This window comes from Chelonus insularis, unplaced genomic scaffold, assembly GCF_013357705.1.
Source record: "Chelonus insularis isolate UGA/USDA-ARS -01 unplaced genomic scaffold, ASM1335770v1 contig_23_pilon, whole genome shotgun sequence".
Classification (NCBI taxonomy): domain Eukaryota; kingdom Metazoa; phylum Arthropoda; class Insecta; order Hymenoptera; family Braconidae; genus Chelonus; species Chelonus insularis.
Window position 1 is genome coordinate 1,218,167 of NW_023276443.1, and position 20,841 is coordinate 1,239,007.

The 20,841-nt window shown below is 32.1% G+C and overlaps 1 protein-coding gene across 1 annotated transcript; it reads right to left on the reverse strand.

Annotated features, from left to right (window-relative positions):
* Positions 1-619: 619 nt before the first annotated feature.
* Positions 620-19,096, reverse strand: LOC118064572 (uncharacterized). Its single transcript, XM_035079255.1, has 4 exons — positions 19,034-19,096; positions 18,588-18,787; positions 4,815-4,925; positions 620-764 (listed from the first exon to the last, which is right to left on the reverse strand). Exons 1-4 carry the CDS (start codon positions 19,094-19,096, stop codon positions 620-622), a joined length of 519 nt encoding a protein of 172 aa, XP_034935146.1.
* Positions 19,097-20,841: the final 1,745 nt, after the last annotated feature.

The following is a 20,841-nucleotide window of genomic DNA, read 5'->3' on the forward strand; positions in this document are numbered from 1 at the left end:
ATCTTAAGTCAAATTGTTATTTCAATCTAGAAATAGTGAAGAATTATTGGACTACTTTAAGTATGATTTATTGGTGCTATTCAAAATAAAACTTTGCAAAGAAATAAAAATATTTATTACTTCTCTTGTGCTATCAATAATTCATTATCTTTCAACTAAAACTAAAAAAGTCATTGAAAACAACTGTTTTTATTGAAAGTAACAACACTGAAATTAATGCAGAGAATGTATATATATAAATGAATCATCTGCCAACAGTAGCAAGCTCGAGAAAAATATTTCCAAGTCCTCTTGTTTCAAATAGAAAGCAGTACATCCTGGGAATTTTCGTGGTAACGTTAAGAACTTGAGCGTGTCTTGAAGGTTTGGCCAAACGACTCTTGAGATTGCGCAAGTAAATCAAAGTCCAAGAAACAGCAGCAGAGCGTACAAACAATATGGTGAGAGGTGTTCTGAATTATTCCATTTCCAGAACGTGCTGGAGGCAATGTTAAGAGTTTTCTCGTGCTTTCCATGTCATCAGCAGCAGCAAGAGTTGACAGCATATCGTCGTAGGATCAGATAGCATTCTCATCAGCATTGCATTAGGCGTCAAGAGCATATCTGATCACTGAAGCTTCTACATACTCAGTTCTGATGTTATGTAATCATAAATTGTGATAGGACAAAGAGGATAAGTTGTACCACAGTCATCTAGTGAGCCCAATGAACGTTCGGCTTTCGTGTACTCGGCCGGCAGCTTCTCATCAAGTGACGAAGATGGCCTGTGGAATTGTCACGGTTGAATTTACGCCTCGAGACATACCTACATCATCCCTTGGATGTAAATAGCTTACAATCGATTACTTGAATTGATACGCAACCACCCAATGATCCCCACTACGCTTCACTAGACAAGACCAATTTTGTCTACCTCTATTTCTCTCCCACTAACCCTTTTACACAAATTCATCCCAACACCCTACTCAATCGATCCTAGATTTGCATACCCCTGCTCAATATTCCGCAATCTATCTGCCCTTTCACTCCTGTCTGATTCTAACGTTCAATTCGTGTCTGAATTAACTCAATGTCATTTCCGATAGATAAATAAATACAATCATTATTTACTCATCAAATGAACATGCTTTTATCTTGCCTACCTTTGAAATTTAGTTCAAATACTTTGACTGTATTTATTTATTTTTGACTCTGTAATTATGGGCTTGTGTAGGACTGGTGCACATGAAATTACCGATTGTGCAACCCTGCTAGGATCTATGGATTTATCGATTTTAAAAATGATGATTTTAGTAGTTTTATTAATATTGTAAAATATTCGCATGTCGCCATCTAATGACTAATAGACTAACGACAGTTTTATAAGTTGTTGACGTTGCTTGACGATTAGAATGTTTATAGTAACGAGGGGAGAGATTGTTTGTCTCCAGTTTTTGACTGAGACTTGAATTGACCGGACGCCTTCTCTTTGATTAATTAATAGCTGTCAATCTTTAATAAACTTTTTCATTACTTATTCATTTTCTGAAGTTATTATTTGGATTTATTTTACAATATTTTAGGACTCCCTTCCCTAGTAAAAAAGTAAATATTAAATCTTATAAGAATTATATCTGAAATTGGCCGGATAGAAAAATTATAAGAATCGTACATGACCAGTATAAAAATCATATATACAAAATTTTTTTATCTCGTTAGGTTTATCGTAGAAGGCAAAGAAATAGTTAAATAAGGCGTTTAGCAAACTTGAGAGCACACGCGTAATATTAACAAGTGAAATATATTGATTGACAAAAAATGAAAATTACAGTTACTTAATAGACTAATAGCTAATCAACAGCTTTCGTGTTTACACAGCGACTTTATCTTTCAGAATGATTAATTACAAAACTATTGAATTACTCTAAGGACGATCTTCACACTCATACATTGGTACAAAGTATTGATGGGCCTCGCCCATCTCCAAATTACTTTACATTTGAATTTGACAGTTACTTGGAGTACGAAAACTCAGATACCCGAGTCAGAATTGTACTCTTATTTTGCCGCTGAACCTCCTGAAGGTCAGGAGCATCAGCGGGAAAAAATTATATACTAATTTAATGATATAGATTTCATTAATAAATTCATAATATTTATGGAAAACGCGTACATATTCTGGATGAAAACAAAAATTTTTATTTTAAATAAATCCGAGTCAGAATTTTACTATTATTTTGCTGCTGAACACCCTGAAAATCTATATTTTTCCACTGAACCCCCTGAAAAAATTTATTTTTGTCGCTGAACCGGCTTACTATACTTTATTTAAAATTTTTAAGTTACTTTCAATAATCAGTAATTATTAATTGCAACTTTTAAATATTTTTTTAATTATTATGTATATTTTAATTAATTTTTCATTATAAGATGGAGTTACTATTAATAGTATTTCATTTATAATATTAATTATTGTTGATTTAAATAAGTAAGAAATTCATAAATTCGACGCAGCGCAGTGGATGCAGGGATCTGGACTCGATCTCTCGACGTTAAGCAAAATTTCTCGTGTGCAGAACTTGGATAGGTGACCGCCGGGAACACCAACGATTTTTCTCTATTTCCCACTGAACCTCCTGAATTTTTTTTTACGTTAAACCCCTTGAAATATATTTCCTGCTGAAGCCCCTGAGTTTGTTTGAAATATTATGCCGTTGAAGGTGCTGAATCGGGAATTATGAAGGGGGCTCAGCGGCAAAATAAGAGTAAAATTCTGACTCGGGGTGATCATATAAAATTCAGATAGAAAAATTTTTCATGTACGATTTTTATACTGTTACCTGCAGGTTCATAATTTCAAACTGAAATTAAATGTTGAAGCAGGGTGAATGAAATCAAAATAAGTTCAATTTTTACGCCTCGGGTGGCCAATTTCAGATATGATTCTTACGAAATTCTTATGAGTATCAGTATTTATTTCTTTACTAGGGTTAGATGAAATAATGGACCTAAAATCAAACTAGCAAATCTAACAGTTTACAGGATTTTCAGTACAATTTCTGTTTTATTTGAAAATTAAGTCCGACAGTTTTCTTTAAAAATGGATTATTTAAATTACATTTACTGTAAATGGATAAAATCTTTTTTTTATGGTGAATACTGTTATATTAGCATTTTACAATAATTGATTATTAATGGTTTATTAAAAATTTCCATTCAATACGATTAAACTAAAATACGTTCTATCGATTTTCTGACAAATTCTATTTTTGTCACTTACTGGGTTTTGAAATTGGACAACGGTGTAGAATACACTTGTGAATTTGACTACATCTATCAGAAAAAAATATAATTGGATGTAAATTATTTATAAAAATTATTTCTAGGCTTTTTGATATGTGGGGACTATCGAAAAATTGCAAAATAGAATAAATTTATCCTACAGTAGAGTGATCGTGGGACACAATGACCCTGATAGATTTTTTGCCTCAAGAAAGAGTAATTTTTACCCTACGCTAGTGTGAAAATTACACTTCACACAAATTTGAAGAACCGAATTTTTTCCAGTAAAATTACGGTATATTATCGGTAATAGATCTTTACTGTATAAATACAATTTAATTGTGCAATTTTTCAACCAACATAATTCCATATTTTCTTGACCAAATGTTGAAAAATTATGTTCATCAATATTAGATGTTTTTCATTAATAACAATAAAATGTGTTTGTAATGATCATATATTTATTTAAACCCTAGTAGTACTTAAGTCACTTCTGCAGAAGTATCAACTTTCTTTTCGAGTATCAAATTGTTTTCCCTTAAAAAAGTTCAGATTTTCCGGTAAAAAACCAATTTTTTATTGTATATTTTACAAAAAAAACTGGTGAAAAAATTGCACGAATTTACTATGAAAAAATCTTATTATTCCAACATATGTCCAGTAATTTTACAGTTTTGTCTCAGTTTTCCAAAAACCGTGAGGGACTGTTCTAATATAAATTTTACTCTTCTTATAAGAAGAGTAAAATATATGTAATAATTAAAGATTTAAAATTCAATTATAAATCGAATGATACTCGAATGGTTTAAATATAAATTTATTATGTGCCCAAAAATGGTGTTCAAAATTTTGGCTAATTTGTCGTCTTTAATAGCGTCTTAAAAAAACAAATCGTAATAAACCAAAACTCTAGATGATTCTATTTAAAACAAACCAGACAGATAAAAATGTTAGACAATAAACTATTCTATTACGACTATTCAGAATTTCGATTTTAATTATTGAAAAAAATGTTTATTCATAAGAAATTCGTTTCTCAGTATAAACTAAAATTAAAATTTTGTCAATAAACTAAATCAAATATTATTATCATACACAATTTTTTATTACTTTTGAAAGAAATATTTATTTCATTTATTTCCACTGTGTTTTAAATGTACTGGGAATTATATTTTCTCGATGTTTCTCAATGAATTTAAACTAATTTCAGTGAAATTCTTGAAAGGAAAAGATACCGTATCTGTCGCAAATTTATTTATTGATGAAAAAATCCATACAGGAAATCCGCTTTTAGAGTATCATTGCCAGCCATTTAGTTTACTAAACCAGGCCAATTTTATTCATCTACCGCTCACCTGACGACTAAAATTCATTCTTTTGTCACAAAGAATCGATTTTAGATTTGCATATATACTTTGTGACCTCTCTTCGTAGTCTATCTAGTCTTCCATCTCACCCCTTTTTCCTTCTCTCATTTCTATCTTTCATTTTGTGCTAATTCGTTTCATTTAATTTCGAGCTATTGGGACAAAGGAAACGGATAATTCACTTACGTGAATAAAATTCGCAAAAGGTCTCCAATAAGTCCATTGTGAGGATGAAGTGACCAATGAGTAGTCTCGCAGATAGTCCGAAGAAGACAGGGTCGACCTGGAAAACCTAGTCTAAAAACAGACAAAAAATGATCAATCATATAGCATCAAGCCAGTGACGAACAGACCTTGAGAGACAAATGAGAGCTTTCAGAATACGTGACAGGGTAGCAGTAGTGTCTTGTTATTTATCCGACGCATAGACACATTCTTTTTATCTGCTTTATTTCTCTTCAGCTTCTCTCTTAAACACATCAGTCTTTGAGTGACGAATGATAAGGAAATTGGATTGAGATCCTCGTTTCCATTTTAAAGCGTCTTGCTCTGTGTTCTTTTAAAATTTACTTTATTACTCGATATTTTTTTTACTAAATAAACAATTTCAGGAAACAATTTGTGATTTACTTTTTAATAAATTAAATTAACTGAAAATTTGATTTTATTTTTTAAAAATTTTTTATAGTAAATGTTTTAATTACTGTTGTAAAAAATTAACTTTACATAAATTGAAAAAATTGAAGGTACACGCAGAGAAATGCATAATAAGAATTACCCCAAATTTTATGGTAATTTGGTGACACTGCAGGGTGACGGTAAAAATTATTTATTTTAATTGGATTAATTGATTTCGAATATCCTTAAAATATTTCAATGAATCTTTTTTCCGTAAAAAAAAAAATTATATAAGAATAATTATTTCTAATAAGCGATGTTTCCTAGAAAGCGTAGATCTTTATAAATAAATAACCGAAATGAATAATTCATACATCATTTCAAAGCTTATGTTCTTCACTTTAGGCAAAAAAATTGAAAAAAATAATTGTCAAAACCTGTACCTACTTTTTTTAATATTTTTTGTTTAATTTTTTTCAAACAAACATAATAATTTTTAGAACATCAAGAACTCATCCATTTTTTTATTTTTAAATCATATTAAACCACAACATTGCGAAATATTCGCATGGGTCAACTAGTGTTAATAATAATATTATTAGAACAAAACTATTATTAATGGAGAAATAAAATTCACTGATTCTTAAAATTTAATTATTAAACTTTCGAATTCTCACTAAAAATTTCTAAATTCTTCAATTTATGACTTTTCATAGAACTGTAATAAAACTAAAGTCATTGACTCAATGCCCGAATTCTCACGTAGGAACCTTCGCCCTACCGTCGACCATAGTACATAATGTACACCATGCACTGAAATAAATATGACCATCACTTTTCCCTAAAAAGCAGATCACTCACCATTCATCCTCTGACAAGTGTATTCGAAATCTCCCTTCATCACATTTCAACATTATCTTTTAAATTATTTTACTTTAAACTTATATTCAACAATAAATAACGAATAATTTAAGTTAGCTCAAAACTGTTTTGTAAATTGAAATTATTTGAATTAAATCTCGTTGGAACACAACAATTTTATTTTGCTTTAAAAATTTTCCGTTGGAAATTCAGGATTATGGTCAAGGAATATTAATTCAATATAGACTGAATTTGTTGTGTAGTTTAGAAAAAAATATATGGATACTTTATTTAACGATAGCGGATTGTGCTGAGAAGTTCATCTGTATCCTTCAGAGACTATTCTAAGACTAACTAAAAAATGTTCTTAAACATTACTCTACAGTAAAAACAACCAATCCTCGCTTCTTTGTTCATATTTACAGTTGTCTACAGTATGTAGCATAATATTGAATAAATCAAAAAGTCCTTTGACTGATCCAAGTACTTAAGGTCATATATTAAAAAGAGTAATAAAATAAAGAGGAATAGTTTGGAGTCCTTACAGATGTGTATTAAAAATACACATTGTAGCCTATGTTTTTTATTTTTTTTAATGTTTTTCTGTAAGGATGTTTGTTTTTAAATGTTTAAATTTGATATGTAATTTTAAGATAATGTTTGCTACTGTAGCTGATGATAGAGAAGTGAATATGGCGGGTGTGGCTGAAATTATCGTCACAATCAAAAACAAAAGGTACATTCTACCGGTGGCAGTGATGCCAATTTAGGCCGTAAGAGGGACGGCGGAGGTTGTACAGAAATTTGTGCCTAATAACTTGTGTGCCACTTTGTGTGATGAGATTGATTACTACCGGATGTACGCTCAATACCAAGATCTAGCGTTAGAGAGTAGAGACTAGAGACCCGCACCTAATCTCTAGTACCTAACCTCTTAGTACCTAATCTAAAAGTGGATTTCTGAATTAATTATTGATGATTTTGTGAAAGATTCATCTTTGGGATTGATAATCAGGGAAAATAAGATACCGAATACACTTACGTTGGAGTGTTTATCTTCAGCAATTTGAATTTGATATAGTTTATCGGAAAGGCGCATATAATAGAGTCGCAGATGCACTGTCTAGAAATGCAGTTGAAGATTCTTCATCTCACGAACCGGATGATCTATCGTAAGAGACATTATCCACCCTAGAAATCACAACCGAAGACCCGTGGTATATTAAAATAGTCAAATTAGTTACTGAATTTCCCAAAAGATGTTCAGATTATGTCATGAATAATGGTCATTTATATGAGCATATTCCCCCAATACATAACCTGAAGGAAAAGGGTGAAGATTGGAAACTCTGTATACCAAAGGAGTTAATATTACAAGTCCTAAGAGAAAACCATGATGAACCTACAGCCGGTCATCTTGGTATGAACAAGACAATAAAACGAATTTGTAGACGATATTACTGACCGAGAATAAAACCAGATACACTAACATTTGTTAGAGCTTGTACTGTTTGTCAACAGTTCAAAGGACCTAATAGACAAACACCCGGTAATGGGTACTGTCAAGGCAAATCAACCTTGGGAAGTCGTCTCTGCCGATATTATAGGACCAATGGCAAGATCATCAAACGGTCATAGTTACGCAGTAGTAATGCAAGACAAGTTCACGAAATGGGTTAAAATACAACCGATAAGACAACAGAAGACTGAAATAGTTGCTAAACACTTCAAAGAAAGAGTTATCTTGAGATTTGGTTGTCCTAAAAGAATAATTACCGACAATGGGACTCAATTTGTGAGTAAAGAGTTCACAAAATTGCTCCAAAATATTTGCATAGAACATTTCCGTACTCCACCTTATTCGCCGCAATGTAATCCTGTGGAAAGAACTAATCGCGTTATGAGAACCATGATTGCGCAATTCATTAAAGATACACAACGATCTTGGGATCGATATTTACCGGAATTAATGTTCGCATACAACTCAACTGAACACGATAGTACTGGTTTTACACCCGCTTTCCCTAATTATGGAAGGGAGACTGAACCCCCTAATACAATATGGAGCGCTACGAGCAATAGCTCAGCAACGCCATCTCGTAATGATATGAGCAATCGGTTAAGTAAAACTTATGAACTAGTTAAAAGTAACCTGCATAAAGCTTTTAAAAGACAAGCTAAATATTATAATGCTAGACGTAGAGACTGGACTCCTTTTGTTGGAGATTTGATTAGTAAAAAATAGCATCAGTTGTCTTCAACGGCCGATGCATTCTCAGCTAAATTAACGCCAAAGTATAGTGGGCCATACACTATAGTTAGAATTATCGGTAGGAAAATCGTCGAGGTTAGCGACGCTAACGGACGAACTAGTAAAGTACACATTAAAGATATTAATCCTTGGAGTAACTAGAGAGCTGGAGAGGATGCGGAAGCGGGCCACCATCACTAAAAACAAAAAGAGACCGAGGGAGCGACCCTTCATAAAGAAGGTATTCGAGAAGGAGAATCGGCACGAAAAGAAACGAGAAAGGGAACTCGCCACGACGCAGCCATCACCAACTGAAAAACGAGCCACGGAAATAAGTGGCAAAGAATATTAAAATGGCAACTACAGGGGGTGAGGCAACAGCTGGACTAGGCCCAGTTAAAACTCTAAAAGAAGACAAGATAAAACTGTCACCAACGAGCGGAAGATCAGGACTTTTCAGTGGTAGTGATGAGTCCGTCGAACTAGATGAATTATGGATGACGCAACAGGAGCTACTCCAGGATTATCTGGAAAATATACGAGCCGAAGAACGTCTTACTCAAGAAAATAAAAAGGCATCCGGGGTATTTCAAGAACAAAACTAGCTAGCCCCGAGGAAAAGAAAGGGGTAGACTCGAAGTCAAAGGAAGAAAAAACACTAGAGACACCACCAGATAAGAAAAGCAAGGATGGAACCGAGCCAGATGTGCAGCCGGGGAGTATATACTCTACTGTATAGACCACCAGTGGCAGCGAATGTTGCGATCGGGGCCGTTCCATCAAAGAGATCCAAGGGGAACTGTCAGGGGACCGGAAGGCAGTGAGACTATATACATGGTGAGAGCTGATCCAATGAAAACAAGAATAAGGCACCTTGCAGGAGGTGGCCACGTTGGATAAGGGAAGCTCCAATCCTAGATCCTGAACCTTGGTGGAGGAAGAAGAGGCTTTGGAAACGTCTGCTACCAGTAATAACCGGACCATTATTAGAAATATTGAAACCATTAAAAAGTCCAAGTCCCCACCACTGCTCTGTATCCCGTCAACATCCAGGGCCCCAACACCACCACTACTGGAACTGCCAAATGACGACGACCACGTGGACCGGGATGGTCAGAGGAAAAAATAATTAACGATTATTTTTATTAAGTAAGGGGGGAGTTGTAGCCTATGTTTTTTATTTTTTTTAATGTTTTTCTGTAAGGATGTTTTTTTTTAAATGTTTAAATTTGATACGTAATTTTAAGATAATGTTTGTATGTGTGAGAAAATAATAAAAGGCTTTATTAATAAGACAATCTTTAGATTATATTTCAAATTTACGCGCTAGTAGTCGGGGTAGGGGAAACCCCGTAGTTGGTTTAGTAGCCGCTGGGCAGCGTCTTTAAGGCGCTTGAGAGGAGTCAAAAAGACTCAATATAAGCGAAGCCTGGGACGGGAAAAATCAGATCCGCTGGGGTGTAACCGCAGCACAAGCAAGGAGCACAGGTGCCTGACTAGACATTAGTCTTGGTGTTACCAAGCTAATATCCGGCATTTTTTATTTTCTTCATAACTGATTTTTTGACTGGCGAGCTAGCCATACCTGTAAAGGTGAAGTGCTGCTCAAACAGTCGTCAGACTGGGTGTAACCCTTTCTGGTCTTTCTGATAGCCCTCGTGTAACGAAGAAACCACCGGTAATACCGAGACGGAAGGGCTAACCTTCCGGCCCCAAGAGAGAGAGGTGTCTCTTGCCCAGGTGTGTAACACCCGAATCAGGCCTGGTTAAACAGACATAACCCCTGGGAAGACTAGTTGCGTTACTTATTAGTAATCATATATTTTGTCGTTACGTCAACCGGGCGGCTATTTTCTCTATAGAGTCTAGCATCTCTTTTCCAGCCATAGTGAAGATAAAACAGGGACTAATTTTATTAACGGTCATTAAAAATCTTTGTAAATAATTCGATTAATTCTAGCTCTAGTGTTAAGTATAGGACATTGTTACTTAAAAGTTCGTTCTTGATAAAGTAGAATCTGTCTTGTTAACTTCCCAGTGGGAAATTATAGTAATGGGTCCGATTTTGCGAATCGCTAATTTTGACATATCTCCACGTTTTAAGGTCCCGTGAATCCAATACGACCGTTTTCCAGTGGACGTCTGTGTGTGTGGATGTACGTATGTGCGTACGTACGTTCGGAATTATTTTTCGCCTCGATTATCTCGAGAACAAAAAATGATATCGATGTGGGACCAATTGCATTCGACGCGTAATTACGTAACTTAAAAAGAACTGAAAAAGTTTTCAGGAAAATCGGTAAAGCCATTTTTTTGGCAGAATCAAAAAATCGGAAAAAAAGGAAATTACCTGAATTTTGCAATTTATAAATTATACCATTTTTTAGACAAAATTTCAAGATCATTGCAGAAATATGAATACTAAATGATTGGAATACTTGTATGGAAATATTATGACAATAGTTCATCGAAAAAAAAATTTTGAAAAACAAAATTAGCAATGAAAGAATTTTAAACTCGTGTCAGGATTGAGAAAACAGCATTAAAGACGCCATAATAGTCAATAATAATTGTCAATAATATAGAATTGTGTCCATAAAAATTGAACATTGTTACTACTAAATGAATATTGATCATGGTAATATTTAAATGATAAGTTTTAAATCGTTATAAACAATAAAAATAGGAACCCATTCTATATATATGAGTACTTTAAACGCATAATTTTTTCTTTTACTAAAAAAATATTACCAACCGTATGACATAAATGAAAACATACTTTTCCCGTTTATAACAATTAAATTTGTTGTAAATAATGACAAAAAGGATCTATGAGGTATATTCGAATTCTTCTAACGCACAATTTTTTCTTTTACTGAAATGAAGTAACTAACCATATCAAATCGATAAAAACACACTCATTTCGTTTATAATTAATAATCCATTTGTTATAAAAAATGGAAACGGGTTCTATTCGAATCGTTTTTTCATTTTTTCCACTGGGAAGTTGGTCGTGTGGACCTTTCGGGTCGCACCCAGACTACTGCAGAGCACTGATATTCTAATAAAATTTGTATCGCAAACAACCATACCGATTGAACATTATTACTAGTCTCCGGAGGGGGAAGACATCTCCCAAATAATATTCAAAATATTATCTCGTTCGGAGAAATCTATTATGTATATAAGAATATATTATTTGACACTTTGTTCAGTATAATTTATGCTTGATTTCCAATAAATTCATAGTTGCTTGTACTACGGTTAACTTTCCTTTATCACCTGTAAATAAAACCCTTCCTACTCTATTGACTGGATGAAAAGTTCGCTGATCTCGTTTGAATTTCCCGCCGAACTCTGGACGTTGATCTGTTGCTGACCCTCATCATTGGACCCTGGAACCGACGAGCTAAAGCAGAGGGTAACCTAACCAACAGCGCTGGGTTGATGTTGACTCATTGGGTTAGATGGGATTCGACGGCACGTTACAACATGTTTATATTTTTGTTGTATTCTAACGAGATATATTCAAGTAATTTTCAATTTACAAAACAATTGTATTTTAGCTAATATTATTCGTTATTTAATATTGGATATAGGTTTAAAGTGAGATAATTTTTGACAGAGATTTAGTATAGACTTGTCGAAGGAAGAATTGTAAGTGATCTGTCTAGTGTAAAATGATGATTGTATTTATATTAGTGCATGGTCTGCATTAGGTACTATGACTGATGGTAGGGCAAAGGTACCAATGTGGAAAATTGGGAAATTTGGGCGTTAAGTCAGTGACCTTAGTTTTATTGCGGTTTTTTGAAAAAGTCATAAAATTAGAAATTTAGAAAATTTTTAGTAAGAATTAGAAAGTTTAATAATTTTATTTTAATTGTCAGTAAATTCTTTTTGTATTAATAACAGTTTTGTTTTAATAATATTATTATTAATATTGGTAAATATTTAGGTTTTCTAATATTTCCTGAACTTAAAACAAATTACTTATAAGTTGTTATATAAATAAAGAATAAATTGAGATTCATTTTTGTTCAGAGAATCCAACATTTTCGAATTAAATTTCATTATTCTTCCACTGTAAATTTTCGTGTTTTATTTTAAAACATTAAAAGTGTTTTAATATGACATTACCCATTTTTTTAACATTGTCTTGATTTTAAAACGTTTTTCAGTGTTTTAAAATCGAAACAATATTGATTAAAATTAATGTTAATCATGCAGGTGACGCTATGTTAAAATATTTTTAATGTTTTAAAATAAAACACTAAAATTTACAGTGTTCAGTTTTAATTAAGAAAAGAGTTTAAACATCCTTCAGTCACGCACAATTTCCTCAATAATTTTATTATTTTTTTCAAATGTAAATAAATATTCGACTATCATGACGCGATACTTATAATATATTCATTGAAATAATAATTTATAAGGAAGAGAATAAAAATAGAGGATGGTAGATAAGTAGAATAAAAATTTAAAATGACTACTACACTGATAGAAGTATTTCTTTGTATCTAACATAATTTATTAGCAGCTAATAAGAAGATTTATTACTTACAAACAAATCTTTATTTGTATCAAATAAATGCTAAAAAATAATTTTAATGAATTCGTTTAGTCCCACCAAATATATTCTTCTATCAGTGTACTACCTCGGGGATTAGCGTAATGCTGAAACAAATTCAGTTGGCTTTGATATACTGAAGTTAAAATGCGTTTTACAGTCTTGTTGATATGAATATTAAATGGATGTAATTTCTGGCATAATTAATACATCTGCGGAAAATATTTAGGCGTGATGGCAGAAAGTTAAGCATTTAATCTCAGATTCGCTGAATGTCCTCTACAGTAAACTGCTATATTTTAGTAATTCCTTTATCTTGCCATCTTCCTTTTACCCTTTCTATGTCTCTCCAACAAGTTCTAACATTTCGATAGGATAATCCTATCGTCATGCCGTCGACTTGAAGCTTTGAATAAGATTACAACTAACAAGCTCCTCATTACAGGCCGTCTGACGTTTAGGTAAATGTCTTTTGTTTAATTAGTATTTCTTCTCATGCATTACTCGAGTAATTGGAAAAGTAACTCATATGAGCAATTCATCGTATTGAATCCTCTTTAAATTACTACTTGAAAACAACTAGTACTTGTGAATACACAATTTTCGCGGGTCGAGAAAAATTTCTTAGAAAAATTCCCTTGCCTGTAAGGCAACAATTATCAGGCTTCTGTCAAAAATGGTCATGTGTCTATTAAAAATGACTAAGCATCATAAAATTTTTCCTAATTTGTTTTAGAAAAACTTTGTTGTATACCTACCAAATTATTTATTGTCTTATTTACTGTCACTTAAAGTAATACACCTAGGAACACTCATAGCAATAAAACAGTATCTAAATAGCCTAAACGTGTCAATCCCGAAATTCCAAGGATTAAAAATTTCCTTTTCCTGAAAAACCCTTTTTATTTATCAACGATAAGAAAACCAACCCTACCTCTCATTTTCCTCCCTTCTCTCCAAAATTAGTACCCCTTTCATAAACCTACCTCTTTTTCTAATTGACCCCGTCCGCAACTGAGACATTTTATTACACTATTTTTGGGCTTCGTCCGCAATTGAGGTGCAGCCCCTTCTTCGTACTCTCCCTTTTCCCCGCTTGCAGTGATTGTACTTCAAAAATCTTCTTATAGATCTTTAATAATATTACGAAAAGAAATTTTTCAGTGGTGAGCGCCTTGATTTCTTAATCTTTGTTTATCTTAATGACTTATATCTGTCGAATGAATATGTAATACGATTCATAAGTAATTTCCCTTCCTCCCTAATTCTCGAAAAATTTACATCGACAGATTATGGGGTTTCGTGTAACTTTGATTTTTCCAAAACAAATATTTTATTATTAGATAAGTTAATAGACAAAACCTGAAGCTAACAAGTCTTTCTGTTCACTTCAGAGAAGACCTGAAATGGATCGGTCACCGAATCATCTCGACGAGCAGCATCCACCTGCCCTGAAAAATCTAAAACGTCAGGTGTCCAGGAATCGACGGAATCGCCGCCGAAGGGAGAGGAAATGGTTGCTGGAGACCGCCATCATACTGAATCTGCGCGAGGTTATCTCAGTGGGTCGAGCCTGTTTCAATCTCCGGCTTAGTCAAAATCAGTCCTCCCGAACCTGTTCCTTCCTCATGATCTTCTCGTAACTTTAATCAACCTTTCGAACATTAATTTAATAAATTCAATCAATAAGTCAGACGTAACAATACTCTCTCAAGCAATTAAATGTATTTTTGTTTTATTTTTTATCTCTTCAAATATTCGTTCAAAAACTACCTTACAATTTAAAGCGTACCAAAACAAGGAATATTTCAAAGAAATTACTTTTATTGAAAATGTTTATAACATATTTTTGGTATTGAAATTAAGCCGTTTTGACAAAAATTTTGTATTCCAAGGAAATCAAATGTATTCTTAATTTAGACAAATATATTGTACCAAAAAATAATATATTCTTTCTTTTATTAATTTTTATATTAAATCAAATATATCTGTCAATTATACATTCTAGGCATCTTTGTAACACCATAAAAATCAAGCCAATAGGTATACTATACCTATTACTATACCTATAGGTATACTATACCTAGGTTAGTAGGCTTTATTTGAGTTAACCCATGAAATTCTCGAGTGGGGCCTAAGAAGGACTTGAACATGTCTAAAAAAATTCTACTCCAGATGTTAACTATTAGATAAAAATGAATTTAATTTCGGACCTTGATATTTAATACCCTTGTTTATTTTTGTTACTTTAATCTTTAAAGAATTTTTTTTGTTCCACCGAAGGATGAAGAAAGAAACAACAAAATTTAAAAATGACCCTCAAAAACAGGTCTTATATCAGTTGGACGTGATTTGAATACAAAATTCTCTTTACAACTCTTTGAATTTAGCCATCGCAGGTTCAAATCACTGTAAATTCGTAAAAGTTCGAGTGTTTAGTGATGAATCACTTAAAGTGTTTAATAATTAAATACCTAAGTGTTCACAATGTTGAACACCATAAACAGACTACAGCATTTTGGTAAACGGCAAAAAGCGTTTAAAAGTCTATTACAAAATTACCATAGTTCGTTTATGATGTTTAACATTGCAAACACTTCAAGTGTTTAGTTTCTAAATAGTTGGGTTTGAAATGATCCAACCGCAGGAAAAAGAAAAATTTATTTGAACTAGTCGTCTTCTTAGAACTGTCAGTTCTAAAAGACAGGTCTTATTTTCCGACATGAAAACGTTACAATAAAATAATAAAATTAATTTTAATATTATGAAAAGAAATAAACTAATTCTAATAAAAGATTCTTGGTGACATTTAAATATAATTTCGAATATTACAACAATTCGAATGAATGTTAAAATCGGATTTTCTTTCCACTACACCGAATACCTTTCTCCACAAATAGGATAATGTTTTCGTCGACTATCGACCCGTAATCACATCAATCTCAAACTCAATTTTTCTTGCTCGTTTTCTGCGAAAGATTCATCGAATCACGAATAGCATCGATCTACCTTATCGCGTTCCGTTTCCTTGGGCGCATTCGCTAAGTTTAATCCTTAATCCTATCGTATTCTACTCTTGCCATCTCCTTCAACCCCTCATTCACTCTTCTGTGGCTGCGTCACAACGAATAGCTACTAAAGTTTCACCATTTACTTTTGATCAGCCTACTATACTTATCAACCTACTTTCTATTCACAAATAAATCCTTTAACTTTTCATGTTTCCATAATACTACTTATTTTTTATTGCCAAGAAAATTACGAGATTACAATTTATTCACAGATCTATGATCTGTGAATATTAAAGATTTTTCTAGAAGAGAATTGAATGAAAATTACACAGTCGTTCAGTGTGATTAAGGTACATTGGATAATAATAGTCAAATTTACTCTACAAGATAGAAAATTTTACAAAATGGAAGGACAAATTATTCTCTCTTTCAGGATGAATTTCAGTTTTCTTGTACAGTGTAAAAAAGATGACGGTAATATAAAATTTTACCTGAAGTAAAATGAGAATTAATATTTGCTTTCGCAGTCACCTAGATTCCCAAGTTAAAAATAAATACTGAATCTTATAAGAATAATGTCTGAAATTGGCCGAATATGGAAATTATAAAAAGCGATATAAACAACATAAAAATCATATATAAAAATTTTTTTATCTGAATTTTATATGATTCATGTATGACTTTAATAAAATTAATTTGATATTAATCATATAAAATTTTAATTAAGAAATTTTTTACTTACGATTTTTATACTGTGCATATACTAAAAAAATCATGTTTAATTGAAATAAGGCTTACTAACAGTTAATATATAATTTTAACCATAAAAGTAACATGTTAACTATAAATAAAGCCTTTTTTTCAGTGTACATGCTTTTTATAAATGTATCTTATATATCATTAATATATAATTCTTATAAAATTCTTATATGGAAGAAATTTTTACTAGTCAATTTAGAGAAAGAAATTAAAAATTATTAGTTTTTTTTTTTTTTTGAGTAAAAATAGCTAACAAACTTAGGAAAAAGTACTATTTTCAGAAAGTAAATTTTTGATTCGATTAATTTTTTTCTAGAAATTTTAACCAACCAACATTGAACTTTTTACCTTTTCTTGCTATTTTTTACTAACCAGAATAGTACTTTTTCCGAAGTTTCTTGCCTATTTGTACTCAAAGAAAACTAGTGATTTCCATTTTTTTTTGGCTAGTAAATTTTACTCTAAATTAACCAGTAAAATATTCCTATAAAATTTTTTCCAATACCTGAGAATCAGTATTTACTTTTTTACTGAGATTTCTGGTGATTAAATACTCTAAATAGTAAAAAGAGACGAATTTTTTTTGTAAATGTTCCATTTTTTTATAAAGTAAAGTTAAATAAAATGTTCCATCAATTAATTCTGAAAAACGGTTATTAAAAACGTTGAAGTAATCATAATTTCTTACTATCTCCCATATTGTCCTGATTTCTCCTAACACGATTATCCTACATGGCAGGATATTTTTTACTCAATCCTTCTTTCATCGTTATATCATCGACATCAGTACAGGACCTTGCATCTACATTTCTACCAAAAATACGACTATAACAGTGTCATGTTTATTGTGCTCCTTCAAAGAAATATTTCCGTGTCTCCCTGAGACAAACGGGTTGAAGTAGAGGAAAGTAAGATAAAGTGAAACACAAAGAAGAAATATAAATCAAAAAATTAACTAATTTTAACACTTTCTAATACATTAATAAGTCTTTGTTCCCCTGTCCTGAGAAGGACATTTTGTTTGAGTACCTCGCCTTATAGGGCATAACTCTGGGAATGGCTCTACTTCTAGTGACGGCGTTAGTTGGGACGTAATATTCTTACGCCTTTAGAAAGGCACGAGGATACACGCATCTAGCCCAAGGCCTTGCAACATACCACTACGAGTCCAACCTCAATTGACCGAAAGCACCTGGTTCTCTGCATGTCGTTTTTCGACTTTGCAGCCCCGGATGCGGGCTTGGATTTCGGTCTCCCGTAGTACCAGTTTTATCCGCTTTGGTCGGCAGCCTAATACATTAATAAATTAAATAATCAATAAGCAAAAAACTTTACAAGCTTTTTTGAACTTATTTGGGTAGAGTTCCGTTTAGGTATCACCGCCGAATCGGCCAAACTTGGGGTATTTGTTGACCTTGATGAGACATGGAAAACTCCTAAGGGATTTTTGGCGCAAATGCACCATATCATTTTTATGGGCAGAACAAAAATTGTAGAATGGTCTTTACTAGTGTTATAGAATCCCTCACTTATTTTAATAAATTGGTACATTTTCTCGAGTGTTCACTGTAAATCGAACGTGTGTTAAAATAACACACCTTGACCGTGTTCAATGTTAAATTGCTATACTCAAACTATAGATCTTTGTAGTCATTTCTGACACACTTCAAAGCGTGTTGAAATCTATAGTTTGTTCACGGCGCTCAATATTCAACACGTGTAGATAAGTTTACTGTAACACACCTTGGATTTACAGTGTTTCGCTTCCCTCTTCCTTCTCTTTTATACAAAGTCTTATTATTTATGTCTACGAAATATTTTTTTAAAGTGAAAATACAATAGAAATAATACTTTAAAGTCTTAACGATGACACTAAAAAAAATACTTACGCTTCGAATTTAGATTCTAACATTTGATAAATAGTCTTGCGATCTATACGTTGTTGGTTTGAAGATAAAGCTCGTTTTCCCAAGTTTAGCCTTTCGTCCTTTGATCTTACAAGTCCATAATTTGCTTCAAAAAAAAAAGCCATGGACATGGCTTTTGTTGAGATTGGATCGTCTAACGGAATTGCTAGAGCAAAAAATATCTATAAAAAAATTATTTATTTTTATTACATAATATTATCAAGATAAATTTACTTTAAAAAACATTCTCTTTGCCTTACTTAGTTTCTCAGAAAATAATTTTTTCAATACCAAAATAAGAGGAATATTTTTAATATTATAGTTATTATAAGAATCGTTCAATTTAAATATTAAAAATGAAAAAGAAGAAAATTTTTACGCAGCTGAAAATAAATTTCTTCGCTTTTAAAAAAGTTGAAAAACTTAACTCCCATCTCACTGTCTTCAGGGTAAGTCAATTCACGTAGTTGACGATGTAAATTGTCTGTCATGCTATTTGTTATGGCCCAAGATGAACAAACAATCCCCGCAAGACAGTAAATTGCTTTTGGTATTTTTCTGAAATAAATGAAAAACTTTTTTGATAAGAAAAAGAAAAAAAGTTATAAAAAACATACTAAAATTCTGTCATATAAATATGCTACTCAGTTATATGTATTTATCGACTACAATACATAGCATATACCAATTCATATTTTTTCGCTGCTTCCCCTTCAATTTTGAACTCTTTTCATTGAAAACGAAAACTTTAAAAGTATAATAAATTGTATTTCTACGTAAACAGAAAAACAACAAACAGTATGAATAAAAAAGTACATTTTCTTTTATATATTTATCAAGTTTTATGTTACTTTTTTCACCCTTTTTCCTCTTGTTCATTCTCTTCCACTCTGTGGCGTACCTGGATGACATTCGATTTAAGCAAATTACAGATCCGAATAACTATTGGATAAATGAACGTTTCAATTTAAACCCTTCGTCATCAAAACCTATCCTAGCCACGAACTCATCACGATACTTTGAATATTATCTACCAACCAATTTTCACTCTCATATCCTGTGGTAATAAAAACTTCAACCCCAGATTCACATCAATTAATCGACTATTGGATACAACTTTCATGATGTATTTCTCATACGAATGAGAGATAAAGAGTTTCTACTTAATTGAAATCCATTTTTTTACATTTTCTATCCTGATTTATCTGCCCTCTAGAATTATTTTTGAACTTTGTAATTACTACTTTTGATAAATTTATTCTCTACATATGAATAAGTAAATATTCATTGCACTACACTGACTTTTAGTAATTTTTATTAATTCATCTTTAGAGAATATATCTGAGTCAAAAAATAAAATTTAATTTCGATTTTAAAAAAAGGTCAAAAGCAGATCAAAACTAAAAATTGTCTTGACCTGATTTAGAACTACATACGCAATAATTGATCCAAAATCAAGTCTTGTTTCCTAAGTCCAAACTAGGTCTAAAAATTTTCAAAGTTAAAAAACAGATTTTAACTCCGATACAGGGAAATACGGGGCAACACGGCTTTTTGAATTTTAAAATGACTTATACACATAGTAATGTACTTTGAGTGATAAATATATTTTCAACTCAATGTTTACTTTCGTATTAACAGCTGTGGAGGATCCATTTTGCTTCACTAAGTTACCAAAAATCGAAAAAGCCGTCTTGCTCCATGAATCTAGAGTTCTTTAAGACAGAGTCTGGCAAGACAACGCCATATTGCTTGAGTTATGTCTAAATTTCCATAAGACCTTATTAAAGAACTTTAGACCTGCGGGACTCTACATGGATCCATCTTGCCCCGTATTCCCCTATGTCTTTCTTTCGACAAAAATGTACTAGTATGTGTATAAGTAAATATGTCAATTGGTCGAGCCGAATAACATTTGATTTAAATTTAAACATTAATTAAAAAAAAAATTTACTGGCGAAATATTTTATTCATGTTGTATTTCAATTTGTTCAGAAGAACTATCAAATTGACTGATAATTTTAAGAGCTGTAGGAATGAAAATGTATTTTTTCGTCTTCTTCCAATGGGATTTGAACCTGCGACCGCTCAATTTGAAAAGCAATACCTTGACCCGCGTAGATACTCGATTATCTCAAATTTCAATTTCAAATAAATGTATTTCGCATAACTTTTTATTTGTTATTGACAATAGGTCTAAAGTAGATCTTGTATTTCTCTTAAGAGTTAAAACCTG

What these genes read in the sequence shown, in the direction of transcription:
- LOC118064572 (XM_035079255.1), bottom strand. Translation starts at nt 19,096, where the DNA reads ATGACAGACAATTTACATCGTCAACTACGTGAATTGACTTACCCTGAA. An exon ending in TTAGAATCTAAATTCGAAGC is followed by an intron (nt 4,926 to 18,587) that starts GTAAGTATTTTT and finishes GTCTGTTTTTAG; the next exon opens with ACTAGGTTTTCCAGGTCGAC. An exon ending in CTTTTGCGAATTTTATTCAC is followed by an intron (nt 765 to 4,814) that starts GTAAGTGAATTA and finishes ACAATTCCACAG; the next exon opens with GCCATCTTCGTCACTTGATG.